Below are 24,133 nucleotides of genomic sequence, written 5' to 3'. Positions count from 1 at the left end.
ACCAGGGCTGGGCTGAGATTTTTTTAATGGTTTTTGTGAAGATATAGCTAGGGAATCCCTTCCTTCTGCAGAGAGACACTCTGAACCCCACCTGTGTCCTGCAAACTAGAGGTTGGCCTCCTAGCAGAGCAAGTGGGAATAGCTCATCCCTCTGTATGTGTATATATGCTTTCTGCCATGCCAGGGAGCAACTGTGGGGATGTGGCTGGGGGACTTCCTCTTTAGACTTTCTGCATACCACCTATTCAGTTACTTGTGCTCTTCAAGGAGATTCTAAGAAAAAGATTTTCCCTAGTCTGGAAATGAGAAAAGGTGATAGTCATTATAAGCTGAGGATTTTGGGCCAAACATTGCTAAGGAGGTCATGAGACAATATCCTGTCTAGCCTTCTAGTTTGCTCTAAAACACTGATGACATTATGGACACTTTTATTGGGATTCTCACAAAGCAGCTCAAGTTAGCTTCTTTATTGTGCCAAAAACTGTGAGATTTTATGGAAGAGGTAGGTAGAGGCAGGGAAAGGTAGGAAGATAAGCTTGAGGACCTTTGGTCCTTTGTTGTGTTGTCTTCCCTAGTGCACTACTGTGATCCATTGGACAGGTGAAAAGTGGCCAAGTAGGTATTGGGCAGGGGTCCCTGAGGCCTGAGAAGTATTCCCAGAATTCTCTTCCTGTGGGAAGACTGCCTTAACCCCTCCCTGGAGTGGTCTTAGACCAGAATACATTATAGACCCTCCATTGGCCTTCCTCCCTACCTTGTGGGTTCTGTTGGGTTGGGTTAAAGATCCTCTGCTCATCTTTCATGCCTTCTTTGCCCCACTGCAGAGCCTGCTGTCTCCTGTGGCATTTGGGTTTGGCACTGAGTACCTGGCTCGTTTTGAAGAGCAAGGTGTGGGGCTGCAGTGGAGCAATATTGGGAATAGTCCCATGGAAGGGGATGAATTCAGTTTTCTGATGTCCATGAAGATGATGCTCCTTGATGCTGCTCTGTATGGCTTGCTTGCCTGGTATCTTGACCAGGTGTTTCCAGGTAAGGGTCCTCCTCCATAGGGTAAAGGTAACTATGTTCTTTAGTTACTCTGCCTTTTCACTCTAGTTTAAATCTTAATCAAATAGCCCATGCTTTTGGATTGGAAAAACTAATATTGTTCAAATGGCCATACTTCCCAAAGCAATCTACAGGTTTAATGTGATCCCTATTGAATTACTCCAGTATTCTGGCCTGGAGAATTCCATGGACTGTATAGTCCCATGGGGTCGCAAATAGTCAGACATGACTGGATGACTTTCACTTACTCACTCACTCACTATCAAATTACTCAAGATATTTTTCACAGAACTAGAACAAATAACCCTAAAATTTATATGGAACCATGAAAGACTCGATATTACCAAAGTAATCCTGAGGAAAAAGAACAAAGCCGGAAGCATAACCTCCCAGACTTCAGACAATATTACAAAACTATAGGAATCAAAACAGCATGGTGTTGGAGCAAAAACAGACAAATGGATCAATGAAACAGAATAGAGAGCCTATAAGTAAGTCCACACACCTACACCCAATTAATCTTTGATAAAGGAGGTAAGGATATACAATAGAGAAAATACAGTCTCTTTAGCAAGTGTTATTGGGAAAGCTGGACAGCTACATGTAAATCAATGAAACTAGAACACACCCTCACACTGTACATAAAAATAAACTCAAAGTGGTTTAAAGACTTAAAATATAAGATGTGATACCATAAAACTCCTAGAAAGGGATATAGGCAAAACACTCTTGAACATAAATTATAGGAATGTTTTCCCAGGTCAGTCTCCAAAGGCAAAAGAAATAAAAGCAAAGATAAACAAATGGAACGTAATCAAACTTCTTAGATTTTGCACAGCAAAAAAGGCATAAAGCAAAAAGACAGTCTGTGGACTGGAAGAAAATGATTGCAAACAATGCATTAGGCAAGGGATTAATTTCCAAAACATACGGACAGCTTACACAACTCAACAGCCAAAAAAAAAAAAAAAAAAAAATTGAAAAATGGGCAGAAGATATTTATTCAAAGAAGAATAGATGTTTATTCAAAGAAGACATACAGATGATCAATGAGCTCATGAAAAGATGTTCAACACTGTTAATTATTAAAGAAATGCAAATCAAAAATATAGTGAGGTACTAGTCAGAATTCAAAAGCAGAGACATTACTTTGCCAACAAAGTCCGTCTAGTCAAGGCTATGGTTTTTCCAGTGATCATGTATGGATGTGAGAGTTGGACTGTGAAGAAAGCTGAATGTGGAAGAATTGATGCTTTTGAACTGTGATGTTGGAGAAGACTCTTGAGAGTCCCTTGGACTGCAAGGAGATCCAACCAGTCCATTCTAAAGGAGATCAGTCCTGGCTGTTCTTTGGAAGGACTGATGCTAAAGCTGAAACTCCAATACTTTGGCTACCTCATGCAAAGAGTTGACTCACTGGAAAAGACTCTAATGTTGGGAAGGATTGGGGGCAGGAGAAGAAGGGGATGACAGAGGATGAGATGGCTGGATGGCATTACCGACTTGATGGACATGAGTTTGGGTGAACTCCGGGAGTTGGTGATGGACAGGGAGGCCTGGCGTGCTGCAATTCATGGGGTCGCAAAGAGTCGGACATGACTGAGCAACTGAACTGAACTTAGTCAGAATGGCCATCATTAATAATCTACAAATAACAAATGCTAGAGCGGATGTGGAGAAAAGAGAACCCTCCTATACTATGGGTGGGAATGTAAACTGATACAGCCACTATGGAAGGTAGTCTGGAGGTTCCTTAAAAAACTAAAAATAGAGCTGCCATATAATTCATCAATCTCATTCCTGGGCATATAGCCAGAGAAAACTGTAATTTGAAAAGATACATGCACCCGAATATTCAAAGCAGCACTATATATAACAGCCAAGGAATAGAAGCAAACTATATGTCCATTGACAGAGGAATGGATAAAGAATATATATACAATGGAATACTACTGAGCCATAAAAAGAATGAAATAATGCCATTTGCAGTGATGTGGGTGGACCTAGATATTGTCAAACTGAGTGAAGTCAGATACAGAAAGACAAATATCGCATGAGATCACTTATATGTGGAATGTAAAAACATGGTGCAAATGTTTTGTTATTTACAAAAGAGAAATAGACTCACAGACATAGAAAAGAAACTTATAGGGACTTTCCTGATGGTCGAGGAACTAAGAATTTGCACTCCCAATGCAGGGGGCCTGGGTTCAATCCCTGGTCCAGGAACCAGATCCCACACGCCACAACTGAAAAAACAGATCCTGCATCCCACATGTTACAATGAAGGCTGAAGATCCTGCATGCCACAACTAAGACCTAGAGCAGCAAAATTAATAAACAAAAATAAATATTTTTAAAAAGAAGAAAAAAGAAAACGAACTTACGGTTACTAAAGGTGATAGCAGGGTGGGGGGTATACATTAGGAGTTTGTGATTAACATATACACAATACTATATATAATGTAGATAAACAACCGAGACCTGTTGTACAGCACAGGGAACTATATTCAATATCTTATAACAACCTATAATGGGAAAGGATCTAAAAAAAGAATATAAATATAGGTATGGTGTACAGCAGAGTGATTCTACCAAAACTAACACAACACTTTATATCAAGTATACTTCAATTTTTTCAAAATCTTATTCTTTCTGAAGTCTTTCAGCTTGAACTCTCAGAACCCATATTTAAATCTTAAACCCAGGAACCAAAAATCCATCAATGAGTGCTTGACTCACCTTTAGAAACAGATTCCGAATATGATCCCTTGTCACCACCTCTACACAACCTTCTCAATCCAAGCCTCCTTCTTCCATCATCATCTCTTACTAGTCTCTCCTCCACACTGTGTTCAGAGAGATCCTTTCAGAATCTAGGTCAGGTGGTGTCAATCCTCTGTTCAAATTCTTCGGAAGATGTCAGCTTAAGAAGATGCTGAACTCACCTTCCCTCATAGAGAACTGAGTCTTCAGCTTCATATGGAACCATTTCCTCTTTTTAAAAAACCTAGTCTGGCTGAGTGATAACTACACATCAGGCAAAGCAGGTAGGGGAGTCTAAGACACAGCTGCACCATAACCCCCACCCTTGGCACAGTGATCCACAACCAGGAGGGATCTCAGAACCCAACACCCAGTTGCTACTTGTATTCATCATAATATTGGAAGTCCTAGCCACAGCAATAAGACAAGAAAAAGAAAAACATCCAAATCAGAAAAGAGGTACATTTATACATAGTAACATTTGTAGATGACATTATTTTATGTATAGAAAACTCTAAAGACCCCATCCAAAAAAAAAAACACAAAACTGTTAGAACTAATTTTAAAAGTCAGTAAAATTGTAGGATACAAGTTCCATACACAAAAATCTCTGAGCACCAAAGAATTGATGCTTTTGAACTGTGGTGCTGGAGAAGACTCTCAAGAGTCTTATACTGCAAGGAGATCAAACCAGTCCATCCTAAAGGAAATCAGTCCTAAATATTCATTAGAAGGGCTGATGCTTAAGCTGAAGCTCCAATACTTTGGCCACCTGATGCGAAGAACTGGTTCACTGGAAAAGACCCTGATGCTGGGAGGGATTGGGAGCAGGAGGAGAAGGGAACAACAGAGGATGAGATGGTTGTATGGTATCACTGACTCAATGGACATGAGTTTGAGCAAGCTCCGGGAGTTGGTGATGGACAGAGAAGCCTAGTGTGCTGCAGTCCATGGGGTTACAAAGAGTTGGACATGACTGAGCAACTGAAATGAACTGATGAATAACAAGGGCACTTCTATCATTCAGGAAACTCCAAAGGTTTTAAGAGCTCTGTACCAGGAACTGTGGACAAAGATCAAGTATTATTTTGTATTCTACACACACCTCAATATATCTCTTTTGGGGGAAGAGAGAGTCAAGGGACACAATTCAACCTTATAACAGTGGATTCAAAGAAATATCCTTGACTTTCTCAGCCTCCATTTTTTCCATCTCACTGGGCCATGAGAGAGGAATAATAAGTGAAAATTAATTAGATTGAAAATAAAATTTGTGTATATTTCAAGAGCTTTAATTTAGCCAAGCTAAAGCTTTAATATGTTCAGCCACTATGTACTAAGCAGCACCGATGTATTAGGCTCAGTAGCACAGGTACTCAGAAAAGAAGGAGTGGATAAAACTGACCCAAGCCTGTCCTTGAGGGATTACAGTCTAGTATTGGCCATAAGGCACAGGGTAACTATTAAATAAGCAAAGATAATATTCTCACAAAGTCAACATTTATAGGCAGCAAGCTAAGGGAACTGGACTAGAAACTTCATAGTTTATTCTTTGAAACTCAAGTGGATCAAGTAGGATGATATGGTTAACATTAGTGGTGTTGGGCTTCCCTGGTGGCTCAATGATGAAGACTCTACCTGCCAATGTAGGAGATGCAGGTTTGATCCCTGGTCCAGGAAGATCCCACATACCATACAGCAACTAAATCCATGTGCCAAAACTATTGAGCCTTTGCTCTAGAGCCTGGGAACTGAAATTACTGAGCCCACACACTGCAACTACTGAAGGCTGTGTGCTCTGGAGCCTGTGTTTTGCAACAAGAGAAGCCACCACAATGAGAAGCCCATGCACCACAATAGAGAGTGGCCCCCACTCACTGCAAATAGAGAAAGCCCACGCAGCAGCAAAGAGCCAGCATAGCCAAGAATAATTCGTTAATTTTTTTAAAAAAGGATCAGTGGTATTAGAACCAGACTACCAATGTTGGAATTCTTACGCCTCTATTAAATTAGCTGTGACATTGGGCAGAAGCCTCAAATTCAGTGTGCCTTAATTTCCTTATCCACAAGAATAGTAATACTGCCTATCCCTTTGTGTTGTTTTGGGGATTAAATTATTTAGCACATTGAAGGGGCTCACAGTTATGTTTGACACAGAAAGAACATTCAACAAATGTTAGTAATTATCATCACTATTATTATCTGGAACTGTTGAAAAAAGCATGCTTAAATTCTTTAATTAAATGGTTTCTTGGAAAACTAATGTTAGCTAAGATCATCAGTCTTAGTGTTGCTGATTTCACCCCCAAAACAGGACCTTTTGAATTGAAGCATATTAGAAGAAGTAGTCTTAGAGGAAGCATGTGGATAGCCATGTAATGCTTATGAACTATAAATATATATAGTTACAACCTGAGGTTCAGGTAGATAAATTCTAGATCTTATAGAACTATGGTAAGATTGAACTACTTAGGCTTTTTCTCTTTATTTGCCTATCTATCTTTAGGGGACTATGGAACCCCACTTCCTTGGTACTTCCTTCTACAAGAGTCTTACTGGCTAGGTGGTGAAGGTGAGTTGTTTAAAATTTTTTTTAATTAAGAAAGAAAAACAAATGTTTGAAATTAACTCCTTTGGCTCTCTTTGGATATGTGTGCATTGTAGAGGTGGTTCTTACATGAAGTGTGAGATTCCTGATTAGTTAGCTGTCTGCTGGGGGCTCTGTTCCTTAGTGCATAATCACAGCCTCTGGGAGCCCCTATTTTGTGAGTGACTGGACCAGGGTGTGGAGAAGGCAATGGCACCCCACTCCAGTACTCTTGCCTGGGAAATCCCATGGACAGAGGAGCCTGGTGGGCTGCAGTCCATGGGGTCGCTAAGAGTTGGACATGACTGAGTGACTTCACTTTCACTTTTCACTTTCATGCATTGGAGAAGGAAATGGCAACCTACTCCAGTGTTCTTGCCTGGAGAATCCCAGGGACGGGGGAGCTTGGTGGGCTGCCATCTATGGGGTAGCGCAGAGTCGGACACAACTGAAGTGACTTAGCAGCAGCAGCAGCAGGACCAGGGTGATGGCTGAGCATTGATAAGCCCTTGCATCCTGGTTGTGCCCAGTGGATTAAAGTGCACGCTTCAAAGAAAGCCAGACCACTTGAGGGTGCAAACGAGGTTTGCAACTTCTCAATTTAAAGCAAACAGATCTATAGAATCTGGAGAAGAAGTTGTGGTATATATACACAGTGAAATATTACTCAGCTATTAAAAAGAACACATTTGAGTCTGTTCTAATGAGGTGGATGAAACAGGAGCCTATTATACAGAGTGAAGTAAGTCAGAAAGAAAAACACCAATACAGTATATTAACACATATATATGGAATTTAGAAAGACGATAATGACGACCTTATGTACAAGACAGCAAAAGAGACACAGATATAAAGAACAGACTTTTGGACTTTGTGGGAGAAGGCGAGGGTGGAATTATTTGAGAGAATAGCTTTGAAGCATGTATATTACCATATGTCAGATAGATGACCAGTTCAAGTTCAATGCATGAAACAGGGCACTCAAAGCTGGTACGCTAGGACAACCCAGAGGGATGGGATGGGGAAGGAGGTAGGAGGGGGGGTTCAGGACCAGGGGACACATGTACACCCATGGCTGATTCAGATCAATGTATGGCAGAAACTGCCGCAATATTGTAAAGTAATTAGCCTCCAATTAAAATAAATAATTAAGAAGACAATAAAGCAGACAGATCTAGAGAATCACAGAGGAATCCATCTTCTGCTGTGTCCCCTTGTGTGGTTTTTTAGTCCTCTCCACTTTTTCATATATAATTAAATTTATTTTCCCAAAGCAATAAGTTTATTTTCCTGAGGCTGGGGCAGACTCCCAGATTCCCTTAGTGTTGGTCTTTCTTGTGACTGGGAAAGAGGGTTAAAAGGACATTTGCCCAGAGTGCATCACAGATAAAATTTACCTTTCTTCCTGAACAGGACAGAGTTCTAGAAGTGGGGGGTAGAGAGGGGAGCTTCGGACTATGGACTCCTGGAGGGATGAGGAGATAGAGAGATTCCAGAGCTGAGAGCTGGGAAGTGAGGGGTAGAGGGGGGGCTTCGGACTGTGGACTCCTGGAGGGATGAGGAGATAGAGAGATTCCAGAGCTGAGAGCTGGGGCGCCCCTGGAGCTAGGAAGTCTCTGGAAGCAAAGGAGATGCTTTCCAATCTGTTTGTTCCTTACCTACTTGCTCTTTACTTTGTATTATTGGGCCTGGGCCAGGATTTAGCCTTTAAGCACTAAGATAGATGTTTGTTTTCTCTAGGGGATTAGTCTAGGACCTTTAAAAGGTTTGCAGTGGGGGGTGCCTTTTTTTTTAAATGATTCAAACAAACTACATTTCAACAGCTCAGTGTTTTTTGTTTTCTTTTCCCCCCATTATGTTGCCTTGTCTGTCTTTCTTGTCTATCTAGTAAACTTTTAAATTTCTAGTATAATAAAGTTATAACCTATAATAAATGGGAATTTTCAACACAAGAGTCTGTTCCTGAAATGTTTCTAATTTCAGTGAGTATCAGGACTTTGTGGGCATGTTTTTCCTTCTATAATCTCAACAGATATGCTGCCTCTAAAAAGAAAAATCTTAAGACAAATGTGCTCCTTCAAAAATGAGTCACATGTATTTTTGCCAACAGAAGCTAAATATTTTTCACCTGTCTCACAAGCTAGACTGAAATAGATTTCTAAATTTTTCTAAAATTAGAAAACAGCTGAGTTTTTCCACCTAATCCACTCCTTTCACAGATGAAGACATGGAGCCCAAGAGACATCTAATGTCTAACCCAGTTCCTGTTGGCCATTTTGGACAAAATCTGGAATTGGGACATGCATTTCCTGGCAAGGAACTCACTCCAGTGACTAGGAGAAATTTTCCTCCTGCTCTTTTATTATTATACATTCAATGCAGTATGATGGCTAGTAAAGTGACCAAAGGGATTGTGGGCAATAGATTCAAAAGTCCTTCAGGAAACAGAAGTACCAGGGGGTGCCGATCCCTGACCAGGGCCCAGTACATGCCAGTTCACCACACAGCCTGCAGTCCACAGACAGCAGTGTGGACGGAAGAGGCCTTGGCTGGCTGCAGCGTTAGAACATCACCCTGCTCGTGGACGTGCACCTGTAGCCAGAGCCTTTAGATGCTTGGTGACGATGGTTTCCTCCCGCCTCTGCTTTCTTCGCTAGCTGGCTTGTGCTTCTGCTTCTCTCCCCCTTTCAGGATGTTGTGATGTCCTTTTTTTCCAGTTAATGAATTTATTTTTTGTGTTGGAGAATAGTTGCTCCACAGTGCTGTGTTAGTTTCTAAGTACAGCAAAGCAAATCAGCCACATGTGCATATATATCCCCTCTTCCTTGGGTCTCCTTCCCATTTAGATCACCACAGAGCATTGAGTAGAGTTCCCTGTGCTGTGTAATGTGTTCTCATTAGTTATCTATTTTGTCCTTTGAAACCAAATGTAAAGTTTACAAAAAGTGCCTCTGTGAGGGCTAGGGGTATGGGTGTTGTGTGTGTCAGAGTATGTGTGAATGTGAGAATATGTGCATGAGTGTTTACACCACAATTTGTGCAAGCCTGTCCAATAGCCAGGCTCAGCTCTGGTGTTAATCCCCAAATATGTGAATGCCCATAAAAGTATTGATAGATTTCTCAGGAAACCAATGTCTCAGTCTGCCTGCCCATCATATCAGCTTGAATGGATTTTTACTGAAGATTCACCGTGACTTTGGCATGTTTTGGATTGGAGTGAAAAGTACCATTAGTGAGCTGAAAAAAAAAATCCATTTAAAAGTCAATCCTAGTTTTAATTTTTTTTTTAATCACAATTTCTGACATTGTGCACTTCACCTGAGGATAAGTGAAACTCCTGGTACAAAACTCCCTCTGCGCTCACCAACGGTTGCCAAATCAGACCTCTGGGAGGCAACCCCTCTCCCCAGACCCCGTGGGAACTTCACAGCCCCACAGGTCAAAGGTTGGCAGAGCCCTCCCTGGGGCTGGTCCTGGCAATGTTGACCTGGCCTTCTGAGGGAACTGTGCTTTCCAGCTATGGTAGGAAACTCTGCTCCCCTCTTCTTCTCATTTCCTGTCTTTCCTGATTCTCAGCCTTCACCAGGAGAGTAACAGTAGCTTCTGGTTTGTGTAGGGTGTTCAACCAGAGAAGAAAGAGCCTGGGAAAAGACAGAACCCATAACAGAGGAAATGGAGGACCCAGAACACCCAGAAGGAATAAATGGTAAAAAACAAAAAACCCTCAATAAAGAATGCAGAACAGAGGCAAGAGAAGGTTCAGAATACTGCAAAGGGCAAGAGCAGAACACCTCATGTGTGGGGTGTAATGGAACCCAGGAAGCTGACTCTCTTGACAGGGGTTAAACCTGTTACCTTCTCTAGGGTCCAGCTGTCCATGTGTGGAATGAATGGTCCAGCCAGACATTAACACATATTTCCTGGAGAAAGCAAATCCCAAGTATATGGTGTTTTTGTGCCCTTGTTTAGGCAAACCCCCAGTGAATTGCACAAATGTGCTGACTTCCGAGGATTTAGCAAGAACAATAACTTGGGTCACTGGGACTTCAAGCGGATATGAGCTATAAGGAAAGACAAAAATAAATGCTCCTGTGCACAGGGGGAAAGAATCTAGAGGAGCTGACTACACTTCATTTGTGATTTACAAATCTAGAGGTCCATTCATTCAAGCCATCAAAAGCCTTTCCTGACCATGGAAGTTACTTAATAATTCCTCAGCTCATAGACCAAGTTTGCAAGTGTCCTCTTGGCCTTTACCTCCCTTGCCTTCCCTCTTGAACCAGTTCTGTCCCGGTTCCCCCACCCCCACCATGTTCTTCATTCCTCAAGCATATGGATTTCTCTAGAATTTCTCTGTGGATTCTGAAATGCTCCGCTATCATCACCCCGGGTGCAGAGAGGCAGCCTGGCCTCTGGACTTCACTTGATGTTGCAGAAGGTCCAGCCTCTGTGTGTCTGATGCACCCCAGGTGCCATTTCACAAAGCTGAGGTTGGAGACCTGTGATTCCTGCAGTTTCCAGTCAGCAGAACCTTTGGGAAGACCCTCCTCCCAGAGCAGAATTCTAAGACCAAAGTCAGGGGGTGGGGGTCCAGTCCGACCTCAACTGTCAACAAGGCCAGCGGAGGCAAAGAGAGAAGAAGCATTAGGATTTCCCCCTCCCCGCTTTCTTTGGCAGGGGAGTAAGTGCTCAGAATTACAATATTAAGGTGACAAATTAAGTAACACATATAAATGAAAAGTGTTAGTCACTCAGTCATGTCTGGCTCTTTGTGACGCCATGGACTATAGCCCATCAGGCTCCTCTGTCCATGGAATTTTCCAGGCAAGAACATTGGAGTGGGTAGCCATTCCCTTCTCCAGGGGATGTTCCCAACCCAGGGATGCAACCCAGGTCTCCTGCACTGCAGGCAGATTCTTTACCATCTGAGCTACCAAGGAAGCCCCATCACTGTATTGTGTGAACTAAAGCAGGGAGAGACTCGAAGCCAGGGAGACGTGGACACCAAGTGGACCTCATACTGGAGGGGAGTATGGAGTTTAAAAGTGGAGGGACAGAGTTGGAGGGACAGTGGTGAGAACAAGTGGACTGTCCTACCCTAACTGGAGAAACTGGAGCGCTAAAAAGCAAGTAGTCAGCTTTAGTAGAGTTGACTCAAAGATGTGAGCCAAGGTGACTAGGAGAATGGACATAAGATAGTCTGAAGGAAAACACTGTTTGGAAAAGAGAATGAGGAGCCTGAGCTGTCCCAAGAAATTCCTGAGGAAATCCCCTGTAGACTGTCAGAAATGAGGGCCTGGGACTGAAGGCTGAGCTTAGGGCTAACTCTCCATACAGACAATGAGCACATCTGCATTCAGATCCCAGCTCCGCCACTCATAAACCATGCGACCTTGATTGGACTCTTGATATCTCTTTAGGTTTCCTCATCTGTAGAAATGGCACGGTAATCTCTGTTCCCCTAAGACCGTTTTAAGGGTAAAATGAGGAAATCTATATAAAGCACTTCAAACAGTGCTTGGGACAGAGTAACAGCTCAACAAATGTTAGACACTATTATTACCATTATTATTGTGTAGTCACTGTTATAAAGTTATAGTTGAAGCCATAGGTACAAAAGACAACAGTCTCAACAAGGAACCTTGGGTAGTGTGTACATGAAGGCATTGTTACGTCATGTTCATTTTTTCCAACAAGGCTGCTTCTTTGAACGTGAGCTTCCAGGCTTGGTTCCCGGAGTATGTGTGAAGAATCTGGTAAAGATATTTGAGCCCTATGGCAGGCCAGCCGTGGACCGTCTTAACATTACCTTCTACGAAAGTCAGATTACCGCATTCCTCGGTCACAATGGAGCAGGGAAAACCACGACCTTGTGAGTCTTTGATCATTTTCTGGCTCTCCTCCTCTATTAGCTTCAGTCTATTCTTTCTCATTCCAGGGCTTCCCTGGTGGCTCAGGTAAAGAGGCTGCCTGCAGTGTGGGAGACCCGGTTTCAATCCCTGGGTCAGGAAGATCTCCTGAAGAAGAAAATGGCAGCCCACTCCAATATTCCTGCCTGGAGAATCCCATGGACAGAGGAGCCAGGCAGGCTACAGTCCAATGGGTCGCAAAGAGTCGGACACAATTGAGCAACTTCACATTCTTTCCCACAGAAGTTTAGTGAGAAAAATGTGTTCTATATGTGTATCCCAGGAAGGTGTAAAGTGTACTGCAGTTTTCGAAGCCTGCTCACATTAATCATTTTATTAGATCACGAAGTTGGAGAGAGAGGTGGAGTAGTAAGTTCATTGCCCCCTTGGTGCCAGGGATGGGGACATCCAGAGAGCTGAAGTGACTTTCCAAGGAAGCCAAGTTGTGGTGGTTCCATAGGCGCAAGAACCGGATCATCTCTTGTGTTTGATGCTGTGAGCTGGTCCCCCATTCCCAACATCCCCAGAGTTTCTATCATGATGGTGGTGATAAAGTCATGACCACTACCATCACATGCCCTTCATCTGTAGAGCATTGTGTGTGCCTGCATGCTAAGTCATTTCGGTTCAGTTCAGTCACTCAGTCGTGTCTGACTCTGCAACTCCATGGACTGCAGCACACCAGGCTTCCCTGTTCATCACCAACCCCTGGAGCTTGCTCAAACTCATGTTCATAGAGTTCGTTGTCATCCAACCATCTCATATTCTGTTGTCCCCTTCTCCTCCTGCCTTCAATCTTTCCCAGCATCAGGGTCTTTCCCAATGAGTCAGTTCTTCACATCGGGTGGCCAAAGTATTGGAGTTTCACCTTCAGCATCAGTTCTTCCAATGAATATTCAGGACTGATTTCGTTTGGATGGGCTGGTTTGATCTCCTTGCAGTCCAAGGGACTCTCAAGAGTCTTCTCCAACACCGCAGTTCAAAAGCATCAATTCTTCAGCACTCAGCTTTCTTTATAGTCCAACTTTCTCATCCATACATGACTACTGGAAAAACCATAGCTTTGACAAGACAGACTTCTGTTGGCAGAGTAATGTCTCTGCTTTTTAATATACTGTCTAGGTTGATCATAGCTTTTCTTCCAAGGAGCAAGAGTCTTTTAATTTCATGGCAGCAGTCACTATCTGCAGTGATTTTGGAGCCCCCCAAAATAAAGCCTCTCACTGTTTCCATTGTTTCCCCATCTATTTGCCATGAAGTAATGGGACCAGATGCCATGATCTTAGTTTTCTGAATAATGAGTTTTAGGCCAACTTTTTCACTCTCCTCTTCACTTTCATCAAGAGGCTCTTTAGTTCTTCGCTTTCTGCCATATGGGTGGTGTCGTTTGCATATCTGAGGTTATTGACATTTCTCCCAGGAATCTTGATTCCAGCTTGTGCTTCATCCAGCTTGGCATTTCACATGATGTACTCTGCATATAAGTTAAATAAGCAGGGTGACAATATACAGCCTTGACATACTCCTTTCCCGATTTGGTACCAGTCTGTTGTTACATGTCCAGTTCTGTTGCTTCCTGGCCTGCATACAGATTTCTCAAGAGGCAGGTTAGGTGTTCTGGTATTCCCATCTCTTTCAGAATTTTCCACAGTTTGTTGTAATCCACACAGTCAAAGGCTTTGGCATAGTCAATATAGCAGAAATAGATGTTTTTCTGGAACTCTCTTGCTTCTTCAATGATCCAGAGAATGTTGGCAATTTGATCTCTGGTTCCTCTGCCTTTTCTAAATCCAGCTTGAACATCTGGATGTTCACGGTTCACGTACTGTTGAAGCCTGGCTTGGAGAATTTTGAGCATTACTTTACTAGCGTGTGAGATGAGTGCAATTGTGCAGTAGTTTGAACATTCTTTGACATTGCCTTTCTTTGGGATTGGAATTGAAAACTGACCTTTTCAGTCCTATGGCCACTGCTGAGTTTTCCATATTTGCTAGCACAATGAGTGCAGCAATTTCACAGCATCATCTTTTTAGGATATGAAATAGCTCAACTGGAATTCCATCACCTCAACTAGCTTTGTTGTAGTAATGCTTCCTAATGCTCATTTGACTTTGCATTCCAGTGATCATGCCACTGTGGTTATCTGGGTCATGAAGATCTTTTTTGTATAGTTCTTCTGTGTATTCTTGCCACCTCTTCTTAATATCTTCTGCTTCTCTTAGGTCCATACCATTTCTGTCCTTTATTGTGCCCATCTTTGCATGAAATTTTCCTTCAGTTCAGTTCAGCCGCTCAGTCGTGTCCAACTCTTTGCGACCCCATGAATCACAGCATGCCAGGCCTCCCTGTCCATCACCATCTCCCGGAGTTCACTCAGACTCACGTCCATTGAGTCCGTGATGCCATCCAACCATCTCATCCTTTGTCGTCCCCTTCTCCTTCTGCCCCCAATCCTTCCCCGCATCAGAGTCTTTTCCAATGAGTCAACTCTTAGCATGAGGTAGCCAAAGTACTGGAGCTTCAGCTTCAGCATCATTCCTTCCAAAGAAATCCCAGGGCTGATCTCCTTCAGAATGGACTGGTTGGATCTCCTTGCAGTCCAAGGGACTCTCAAGAGTCTTCTCCAACACCACACTTCAAACGCATCAATTCTTCGGCACTCAGCCTTCTTCACAGTCCAACTCTCACATCCATACGTGACCACAGGAAAAACCATAGCCTAGACTAGACGGACCTTAGTCGGCAAAGTTAATGTCTCTGCTTTTGAATATACTATCTAGGTTGGTCATAACTTTTCTTCCAAGCAGTAAGCGTCTTTTAATTTCATGGCTGCAATCACCATCTGCAGTGATTTTGGAGCCCCAAAAAATAAAGTCTGACACTGTTCCTACTGTTTCCCCATCTATTTGCATGAAGTGGTGGGACCAGATGCCATGATCTTCGTTTTCTGAATGTTGAGCTTTAAGCCAACTTTTTCACTCTCCTCTTTCACTTTCATCAAGAGGCTTTTTAGCTCCTTTTCACTTTCTGCCATAAGGGTGGTGTCATCTGCATATCTGAGGTTATTGATGTTTCTCCCAGCAATCTTGATTCCAGCTTGTGCTTCTTCCAGCCCAGCGTTTCTCATGATGTACTCTGCATAGAAGTTAAAGAAGCAGGGTGACAATATACAGCCTTGATGTACTCCTTTTCCTATTTGGAACCAGTCTGTTGTTCCATGTCCAATTCTAACTGTTGCTTCCTGACCTGCATACAGACTTCTCAAGAGGCAGGTTAGGTGGTCTGGTATTCCCATCTCAGAATTTTCCACAGTTTATTGTGATCCACACAGTCAAAGGCTTTGGCATAGTCAATAAAGCAGAAATAGATGTTTTTCTGGAAGTCTCTTGCTTTTTCCATGATCCAGCAAATGTTGGCAATTTGATTTCTGGTTCCTCTGCCTTTTCTAAAACCAGCTTGAACGTCAGGGAGTTCACAGTTCACGTATTGCTAAAGCCTGGCTTGGAGAATTTTGAACATTACTTTACCAGCATGTGAGATGAGTGCAATTGTGCTGTAGTTTGAGCATTCTTTGGCATTGCCTTTCTTTGGGATTGGAATGAAAACTGACCTTTTCCAGTCCTGTGGCCACTGCTGAGTTTTCCAAACGTGCTGGCATATTGAGTGCAGCACTTTCACAGCATCATCTTTCAGGATTTGAAACAGCTCAACCGGAATCCCTCCACTAGCTTTGTTCGTAGTGATGCTTTCTATGGCCCACTTGACTTCACATTCCAAGATGTCTGGCTCTAGATTAGTGATCACATCATCATGATTATCTGGGTCGTGAAGATCTTTTTTGTACAGTTCTTCCGTGTACTCTTGCCACCTCTTCTTAATATCTGTTGCTTCTGTTAGTCCAGACCATTTCTGTCCTTTATCGAGCCCATCTTTGCATGAAATGTTCCCTTGGTATCTCTAATTTTCTTGAAGAGATTTCTAGTCTTTCCCATTCTGTTCTTTTCCTCTATTTCTTTGCATTGATCGCTGAGGAAGGCTTTCTTATCTCTTCTTGCTATTCTTTGGAACTCTGCATTCAGATGCTTATATCTTTGCTTTTCTCCTTTGCTTTTCGCCTCTCTTCTTTTCACAGCTATTTGTAAGGCCTCCCCAGACAGCCATTTTGCTTTTGTGCATTTCTTTTCCATGGGGATGGTCTTGATCCCTGTCCCCTGTACCATGTCACGAACCTCATTCCATAGTTCATCAGGCACTCTATCTATCAGATTTAGACCCTTCAATCTATTTCTCACTTCCACTGTATAATCATAAGGGATTTGATTTAGGTCATACCTGAATGGTCTAGTGGTTTTCCCTACTTTCTTCAATTTAAGTCTGAATTTGGCAATAAGGAGTTCATGATCTGAGCCACAGTTAGCTCCCGGTCTTGTTTTTGTTGACTGTATAGAGCTTCTCCATCTTTGGCTGCAAAGAATATAATCAACCTGATTTCGGTATTGACCATCTGGTGATGTCCACGTGTAGTCTTCTCTTGTGTTGTTGGAAGAGGGTGTTTGCTATGACCAGTGCATTTTCCTGGCAAAACTCTATTAGTCTTTGCCCTGCTTCATTCTGCATTCCAAGGCCAAATTTGCCTGTTACTCCAGTTGTTTCTTGACTTCCTACTTTTGCATTCCAGTCCCCTAAAATGAAAAGGGCATCTTCTTTGGGTGTTAGTTCTAAAAGATCTTGTAGGCCTTCATAAAACCGTTCAACTTCAGTTTCTTCAGCGTTACTGGTTGGGGCATAGACTTAGATAACTGTGATATTGAATGGTTTGCCTCGGAGACGAACAGAGAGCATTCTGTCGTTTTTGAGATTGCATCCAAGTACTGCATTTTGAACTCTTTTGTTGACCGTGATGGCTACTCCATTTCTTCTGAGGGATTCCTGCCCACAGTAGTAGATGTAATGGTCATCTGAGTTAAATTCACCCGTTCCAGTCCATTTTAGTTCGCTGATTCCTAAAATGTCAACATTCACCCTTGCCATCTCTTGTTTGACCACTTCCAATTTGCCTTGATTCATGGACCTGACATTCCAGTTTCCTATGCAATATTGCTCTTTACAGCATCGGATCTTGCTTCTATCACCAGTCACATCCACAGCTGGGTATTGTTTTTGCTTTGGCTCCATCCCTACATTCTTTCCGGAGTTATTTCTCCACTGATCTCCAGTAGCATATTGGGCACCTAATGACCTGGGGAGTTCCTCTTTCTGTATCCTATCATTTTGCCTTTCCATACTGTTCATGGGGTTCTCAAGGCAAGAATACTGAAGTGGTTTGCCATTCCCTTCTCCAGTGGACCACATTCTGTCTTTCCCTCTATTTCTTTGCATTGATCACTGAGGAAGGCTTTTTTATCTCTGCTTGTTATTGTTTGGAAATCTGCATTCAAATGGGTATGTCTTCCCTTATCTTCTTTGCCTTTAGCTACTGCTGTCTTCTCAGCTATCTGTTAGGCCTCCTCACACAACCATTTTGCCTTTTGCATTTCTTTTTCTTGGGGATGGTCTTGATCACTGCCTCCTGTACAATGTCACAAACCTGTATCCATAGTTGTTCAGACACTGTCTATCAGATTTAATCCCTTGAATTGATTTGTCACTTCCACTGTATAATAATAAGGGATTTGATTTAGGTAATACATGAATGGTCTAGTGCTTTTCCCTACTTTCTTCAATTTAAGTCTGAATTTGGCAATAAGAAGTTCATGATCTGAGCCACAGTCAGCTCCTGGTCTTGTTTTTGCTGACTGTATAGAGCTTCTCCATCTTTGGCTGCAAAGAATATAATCAATCTGATTTCAGTATTGACCATCTGGTGATGTCCATGTATAGAGCCTCCTCTTGTGTTGTTGGAAGAGTGTGTTTGCTACGACCAGTGTGTTCTCTTGGCAAAACTCTGTTAGCCTTTGACCTGCTTCATTTTGTACCCCAAGGCCAAATTTGTCTGTTACTCCAAGTATCTCTTGACTTCCTACTTTTGCATTCCAGTCCCCTATAATAAAAAAAGGACATCTTTTTGGGTGTTAGTTTTAGAAGATCTTGTAGGTCTTCATAGAACTGTTCAACTTCAGCATTGCTGGTTGGGGCACACACTTGGATTACTCTGATAGTGAATGGTTTGCCTTTGAAATGAACAGAGATTATTCTGTTGTTTTTGAGATTGCATCCAAGTACTACATTTAGGACTCTTTTGTTGACTATGATGGCTACTCCATTTCTTCTAAGGGATTCTTGCCCACAGTAGATATAATGGTCACCTGAGTTAAATTCACCCTTTCCAGTCCACTCCAGTCCAGTCCTTTTAGTTTACTGATTCCTAAAATGTCAGTCTTCGCTCTTGCCATCTCCTGTTTGACCACTTGCAATGTGCCTTGATTCATGGACCTAACATTCCAGGTTCCTATGCAATATTGCTCCTTACAGCATTGGACTTTACTTCCATCACCAGTCACAGCCACAACAGGGTGTTGTTTTTGTTTAGGCTCTATCTCTTCATTCTTTCTGGAGTTATTTCTCCACTGATCTCCCATAGCATATTGGGCACGTACTGACCTGGTGAGTTCACCTTTCAGTGTCCTCTCTTTTTGCCTCTTCATGCTGTTCGTGGGGTTCTCAAGGCCAGAATACTGAATTGGTTTGCCATTCTCTTCTCCAGTGGACTGTGTTTTGTCAGAATTCTCCACCACGACCTGTCCATCTCGGGTGGCCCTACATGGCATGGCTCATAGTTTCATCGAGTTAGACAAGGCTGTGGTCCATGTGATCAGTTAGTTTTCTGTGATTGTGGTTTTCAGTCTGTCTGCCCTCTGATGGAGAAGGATAAGAGACTTATGGAAGTTTCCTGATGGGAGAGACTGACTGAGGGGGAAACTGGGTCTTGTTTGATGGGCAAGGCCATGCTCAGCAAATCTTTAATCCAATTGTCTGTTGAGGACTATGTTCCCTCCCTGTTGTTTCACCTGAGGCCAAACTATGGGGGAGGTAATGAAGATAATGGCAGCCTTCTTCAAAAGGTCCCATGCGAGCACTGCCACACTCAGTGCCCCCGACCCTGCAACAGGCCACCGTTGACCCTTGCCTCTGCCGGAAACTCCCGGACACTCATGGGCAAGTCTGGGTCAGTCTCTTGTAGGGTCACTGCTCCTTTCTCCTGGGTCCTGGTGCACACAAGGTTCTGTTTGTGCCCTCCAAGAGTCTGTTTCCCCAGTCCTGTGTAAGTTCTGGTGGCTCTATGGTGGGGTTAATGGCGACCTCCTCCAAGAGGGTTTATGCCATACCCAGGTCTGCTGCACCCAGAGCCCCTTCCCCCTGCAGCAGGCCACTGCTCACCTGTACCTTTGCAAGAGACACTCAAACACAGTTCTGGCTCAGTCTCTGTGGGGTCTCTGGGACCTAGTGCACACAAGGTTTTTTTTGAGCCCTCTGAGAATCTCTGCCAGTAAGGAGTTTGATTCTAAACGTGATTTCGCCCCTCCTACTGTCTTACTGGTGCTACTCCTTTGCCCTTGGATGTGGGGTATCTTTTTTTGGTGGGATCCAACATTCTCCAGTCAACGGTTGTTCAGCAGCGAGTTGTAGTTTTGGAGTTCTCACAGGAGAAGATGAGCGCATGTCCTTCTCCTCTGCCATCTTATGCCACCAGAGTTTTCTCTATCACTCATTAAGAAATATCCCTCATGGGTTCTCAGTGACTCTTCTGAGAAAAATATTTTCCAGTCCCATTAGAGGCTAAGTTAAAGCATCAGCTTCTCCACACAGGGATGCTGTGCCCATCCACGTGCAAACCAAGGCAATGATGGAGGGGATTCCTTACATCTGGTTTCCACGCTCTTCTGATAGATGGCTACCCTCTGAATGCCTTAGTCATTTCAGTCGTGTCCAAGTCTGTGTGACCCTGTGGAATGTAGCCTCCTAGGCTCTTTGCCCATGGGATTCTCCAGGCAAGACTACTGGAATGGGTTGCCATGCTCTTTTCCAAGGGATCTTCCAACCCAGGAATCAAACCCACATCTGTTAAGTCTCCTGTATTGGCAGGTGGGTTCTTAACCACTAGCATTACCTGAGAAGCCTGTAGAGCACTGCTTACTTTCAAAGAGCATTCCTTTTCCTGCCTATGAGGGTTGGTGGTAGCTCTGGAGAAAAAGATACATAAAGAATGCTCACGTACAGCCAGAGATCCCTCTGCGACTCAGCCATCACAGCTCCTGGTGCTGCAGTGAAAGTGTTATTGCCCGACTCTTTGCAACCCCATAGACTATAGCCCACCAGGCCCATCTGCCCATGGGATTCTCCAGGTAAGCATACTGGAGCAGGTAGTCATTCCAGTCTCCAGGGGATCTTCTTGACCAAGGGGATCGAACCCTGGTCTCCCACATGACAGGAAGATTCTTTACTGTCTGAGCCACCAGAAAGCCCATCACTCTAGGGGCTCAGTTAAAGGTATTCAGCACATAGGTCCAAGTTTTGTCTGATGTCACCATCACAAAGGGCAAGGTCTTGGTGAGAAGCCCAAGCATTAACATGTGTTTGTTAATTAACTGATTGAACCCAGGTCTGGGAATTATCACCACAACAATTTCGGATCCAAAATAATAAAAAGCTGAGCAACTGAAAACCAAGTTCAGGGAAGATGAAGGCTCTTCATGGAGTCCTCAGCTCAGGACACTCCCCTGGCTTTTCTAAGGGATCCAGGCGCCATCTGCATAAAGATAACACGGCCATCTAAGGTTCCCCAAGGAACAGCAGGGGCGGCCCTTTCAAGGGGCGGGGAAGCCATGTGAATGCACTCATCAAGTCCTGTGGCTTTTTGCGGAGCCCCAGGAAGGAACAGCCGTGTACACCCTGCGTTGGAATGTTCTCTGAGGGCGGGTTCAGTACCAATGGAATGTGGGGCTGGTGCCATTCCACTTGGTTCTGTTTCCCTCTAGTGGTTGATCAACAGACAAGTTCAGAGAGTCTGAGATTGTATCTGACTCAGGGACAAAGCTGGGAGGAGCAGCACTGACGCATCTCATTTCTCTCCTTGTTAACTAATGTGGTCAGAGGACCCCAAACCCAAGTATATTACTTCATGCATGAGAAACGCAACATTGCCTGGGGCTGGAACACAACGCTTAATAAAAGCAGTATAACATTTTTGACTCTTCCTTTATGAAAGCACTTCCTTTATAAAGCACTGTTCTAAGCGCTTTAGAGGTAATAATTGTATTTAATCCTCACAAAATACCCCATGAAGTGAGAGTCATCATTTCCCATTTCACAAAAATAAGTTAACAGTGCTGTTGGGCTTTTTCTTACTTTGGATCCAAAATTGTTCTGAGAATTCCCAGGCCTGGGTTCAATCAACTAATTAACAAATACATGTTGAATGCTTGGGCTTCTCACCAAGACCTAGCACTTTGTGGTGGTGACATCAGGCAAAACATAGACCCATGAGCTAAATACCGTTAACTGAGCCCCCACAGCACCAGGAGCTGTGATGGCTGAGTCGGGGAGAGATCCCTGGCTATAAGCAAGCATTCTGCAGCTGGAAATCCCAGAGGCCCATCGGCACCTGCCTGTGAGCACTAGGGCATAAGAGAAGCACGGAAGGCAGGCAGATGTACTCCCCCTCCTGGGGGTCTTGAGTACACACTAGCGCTAAGCCCTGTCTGGGAAACTGTTGGTTCCTGCCACTAGTGATGGTTTGGGTTAAACTGAGAGGCATGGGTAGAATTACTGAGAGTCCTCATTGACCCTGGGGTGGAGACTGCTGTCCTAAGGTGTTCCTAAAGGCCAGGCTCTCTGCCACTGATTTCTGCTTTTGGCAGGTCCATCATGACTGGTCTGCTGCCACCGACATCCGGGACTGTGCTTGTTGGGGGAAAGGACATTGAAACCAACCTGGATGCTATCCGGCAGAGCCTTGGCATGTGTCCACAGCACAACATCCTGTTCCACCAGTAAGCAGAACAGGAACTGGGACCCTCCCGGTGCCCTAACCTCACCTTGCCCTCCCCTAACATGTTCTCTAGAGCACAGCTGAGGGGTGCTGGCTCTGGGGCCAGAGGCCATACTCTTCAGCGGCTTCACCCGCATTTGGGGTCCTTTGTCCTGTTGGCACTGAGAAGGTCCCTCAGAACATGAGACTGTTTCTCTCATGCTCAATGCTGAGGTCTTCCTGCTCAGGAGACTGGCACTGCCTTCTCTCTGCCAGGGTGGCTGGTCCTGGGGCCCATTGCTCAGAACTTGGCCAGAAGTTGCTCTCAGGGAACGCAAGGGGACCCACAGAGGGGACCATGGCTCCTGTTTTCCTCTTCAGCCAGGCATTAAAAACACTTTTGAGGAAGTTTTTCAGTTGCTTTTTTCCCAAACTTTTCTTATATAAAAAATTATATACAGTCACTGAATAAAGGAAGGAGGGATCACAGGAAGGAAGGCAATATAGATTGAAACTAAAAATCACCTGTAACTTCACCATCCATAGGAAACCACTGTTAACACTTTGATATATAATTTTTCAAAGCTTTCTCTTATGCATGTGTAGCTATACATATATTTGAAATTATAAAAGAGAATAAAACTCTGCTTACCATTTAGTAACCTGCTATTTTAATGCTTTTTTAAACCTAAGATATCACAAAAATTTTTTCATGCTGTTATGTATTCTTCTATAGAATAATTTTTAATGTATACATACTATTCCATTGTATAATGTGCTATTTAAGCTGTCAGATATTTTGGTAGGATCAGTATTTTGTCTCATTTCTCTGTTATGAACAACAACATGATGAGCGTCATGATTGCTAAATCTCTGTGCTCATCTTTAATTATCTCTATAAGGTAAATTGTTACAAGTGGAAACGCTGAGCGCATTGTGTTTCTCACTGCCCCATCCCCATAGCCTCACCGTGGCTGAACACATCCTGTTCTACGCGCAGCTGAAAGGGAGGTCCTGGGACGAGGCCCAGCTGGAGATGGAAGCCATGCTGGAGGACACAGGCCTCCACCACAAGAGGAACGAAGAGGCTCAGGATCTATCAGGTGCTTGGTATTGGAAAAAGGGCTTCAGATGGTCAATCCATGGGTTCCCAGTGCACAGAGCCTTGTATATATGTATGTGTGTGTGTATTCTTAGACTTGTAACAGGAGAGCTCCTAAGGGTTGGAATAATCTATAAAGTTATTCTGAGCATCTAAGAGAAACCCACCTCTGGATTATTTTCTACATAGAACACTATCCTGCAGCAGCCTGGGCTCTATGTGCTCTGAGGTTTATGTGTTTGAACTAAAAATGTGAGAACAGTCTTCACATGGTCTGATCCTGGGAGGCAGGGATTTTCTGTTGTGCACTATAAGGCCTGAACCACTTAGGGTTCCAAACACTGTGGACATCTAAGGAGGCAGCTTGAAGCTGCTGCTGGATCTAAGGTACCTTCCTTATGTGGCCAGCCCTGGGCCGTTCCTTCACATCGTCCACAGCTCCCGTGACCCCACCACCTTGTCTCTCTAGGTGGCGTGCAGAGGAAGCTGTCCGTGGCCATTGCCTTCGTGGGAGATGCCAAGGTGGTGGTTCTGGATGAGCCCACCTCTGGGGTGGACCCCTACTCACGTCGCTCAATCTGGGACCTGCTCCTGAAGTATCGCTCAGGTAATGGCCACTGCACATCACCTGTGCTCTTGCTGAGGCTGAATGTGTGCAATCCACTCTCTCACACCTGGCATCTTGCAGCTCAGTGTAGTAACAGCCACGACTACCCTCAGATGTGGCACTATCACTGGCTTGGGGAGTCTAAGTT

The 24,133-nt window shown here is 43.7% G+C and overlaps 1 protein-coding gene across 3 annotated transcripts in view; it reads left to right on the top strand.

Annotated features, from left to right (window-relative positions):
- The window catches only part of ABCA4 (ATP binding cassette subfamily A member 4), a 147,058-nt gene that overhangs the window by 70,516 nt on the left and 52,409 nt on the right, over nucleotides 1-24,133 (top strand). For all 3 annotated transcript variants that reach the window (XM_060400859.1, XM_060400857.1, XM_027973917.3), the window contains 7 exons: nucleotides 825-1,029; nucleotides 6,320-6,385; nucleotides 10,017-10,106; nucleotides 12,098-12,272; nucleotides 22,167-22,298; nucleotides 23,240-23,379; nucleotides 23,848-23,985. In XM_060400859.1, the coding sequence (XP_060256842.1) occupies nucleotides 825-1,029; nucleotides 6,320-6,385; nucleotides 10,017-10,106; nucleotides 12,098-12,272; nucleotides 22,167-22,298; nucleotides 23,240-23,379; nucleotides 23,848-23,985 (946 nt within the window). The remainder of the gene's footprint in view (nucleotides 1-824; nucleotides 1,030-6,319; nucleotides 6,386-10,016; nucleotides 10,107-12,097; nucleotides 12,273-22,166; nucleotides 22,299-23,239; nucleotides 23,380-23,847; nucleotides 23,986-24,133) is intronic.

The sequence above is a fragment of the Ovis aries genome, chromosome 1 (assembly GCF_016772045.2).
Source record: "Ovis aries strain OAR_USU_Benz2616 breed Rambouillet chromosome 1, ARS-UI_Ramb_v3.0, whole genome shotgun sequence".
NCBI classification, from domain to species: Eukaryota; Metazoa; Chordata; class Mammalia; order Artiodactyla; family Bovidae; genus Ovis; species Ovis aries.
The sequence above is the reverse complement of the archived record's forward strand: the minus strand, read 5'-3'. Positions and strand labels throughout refer to the sequence as shown.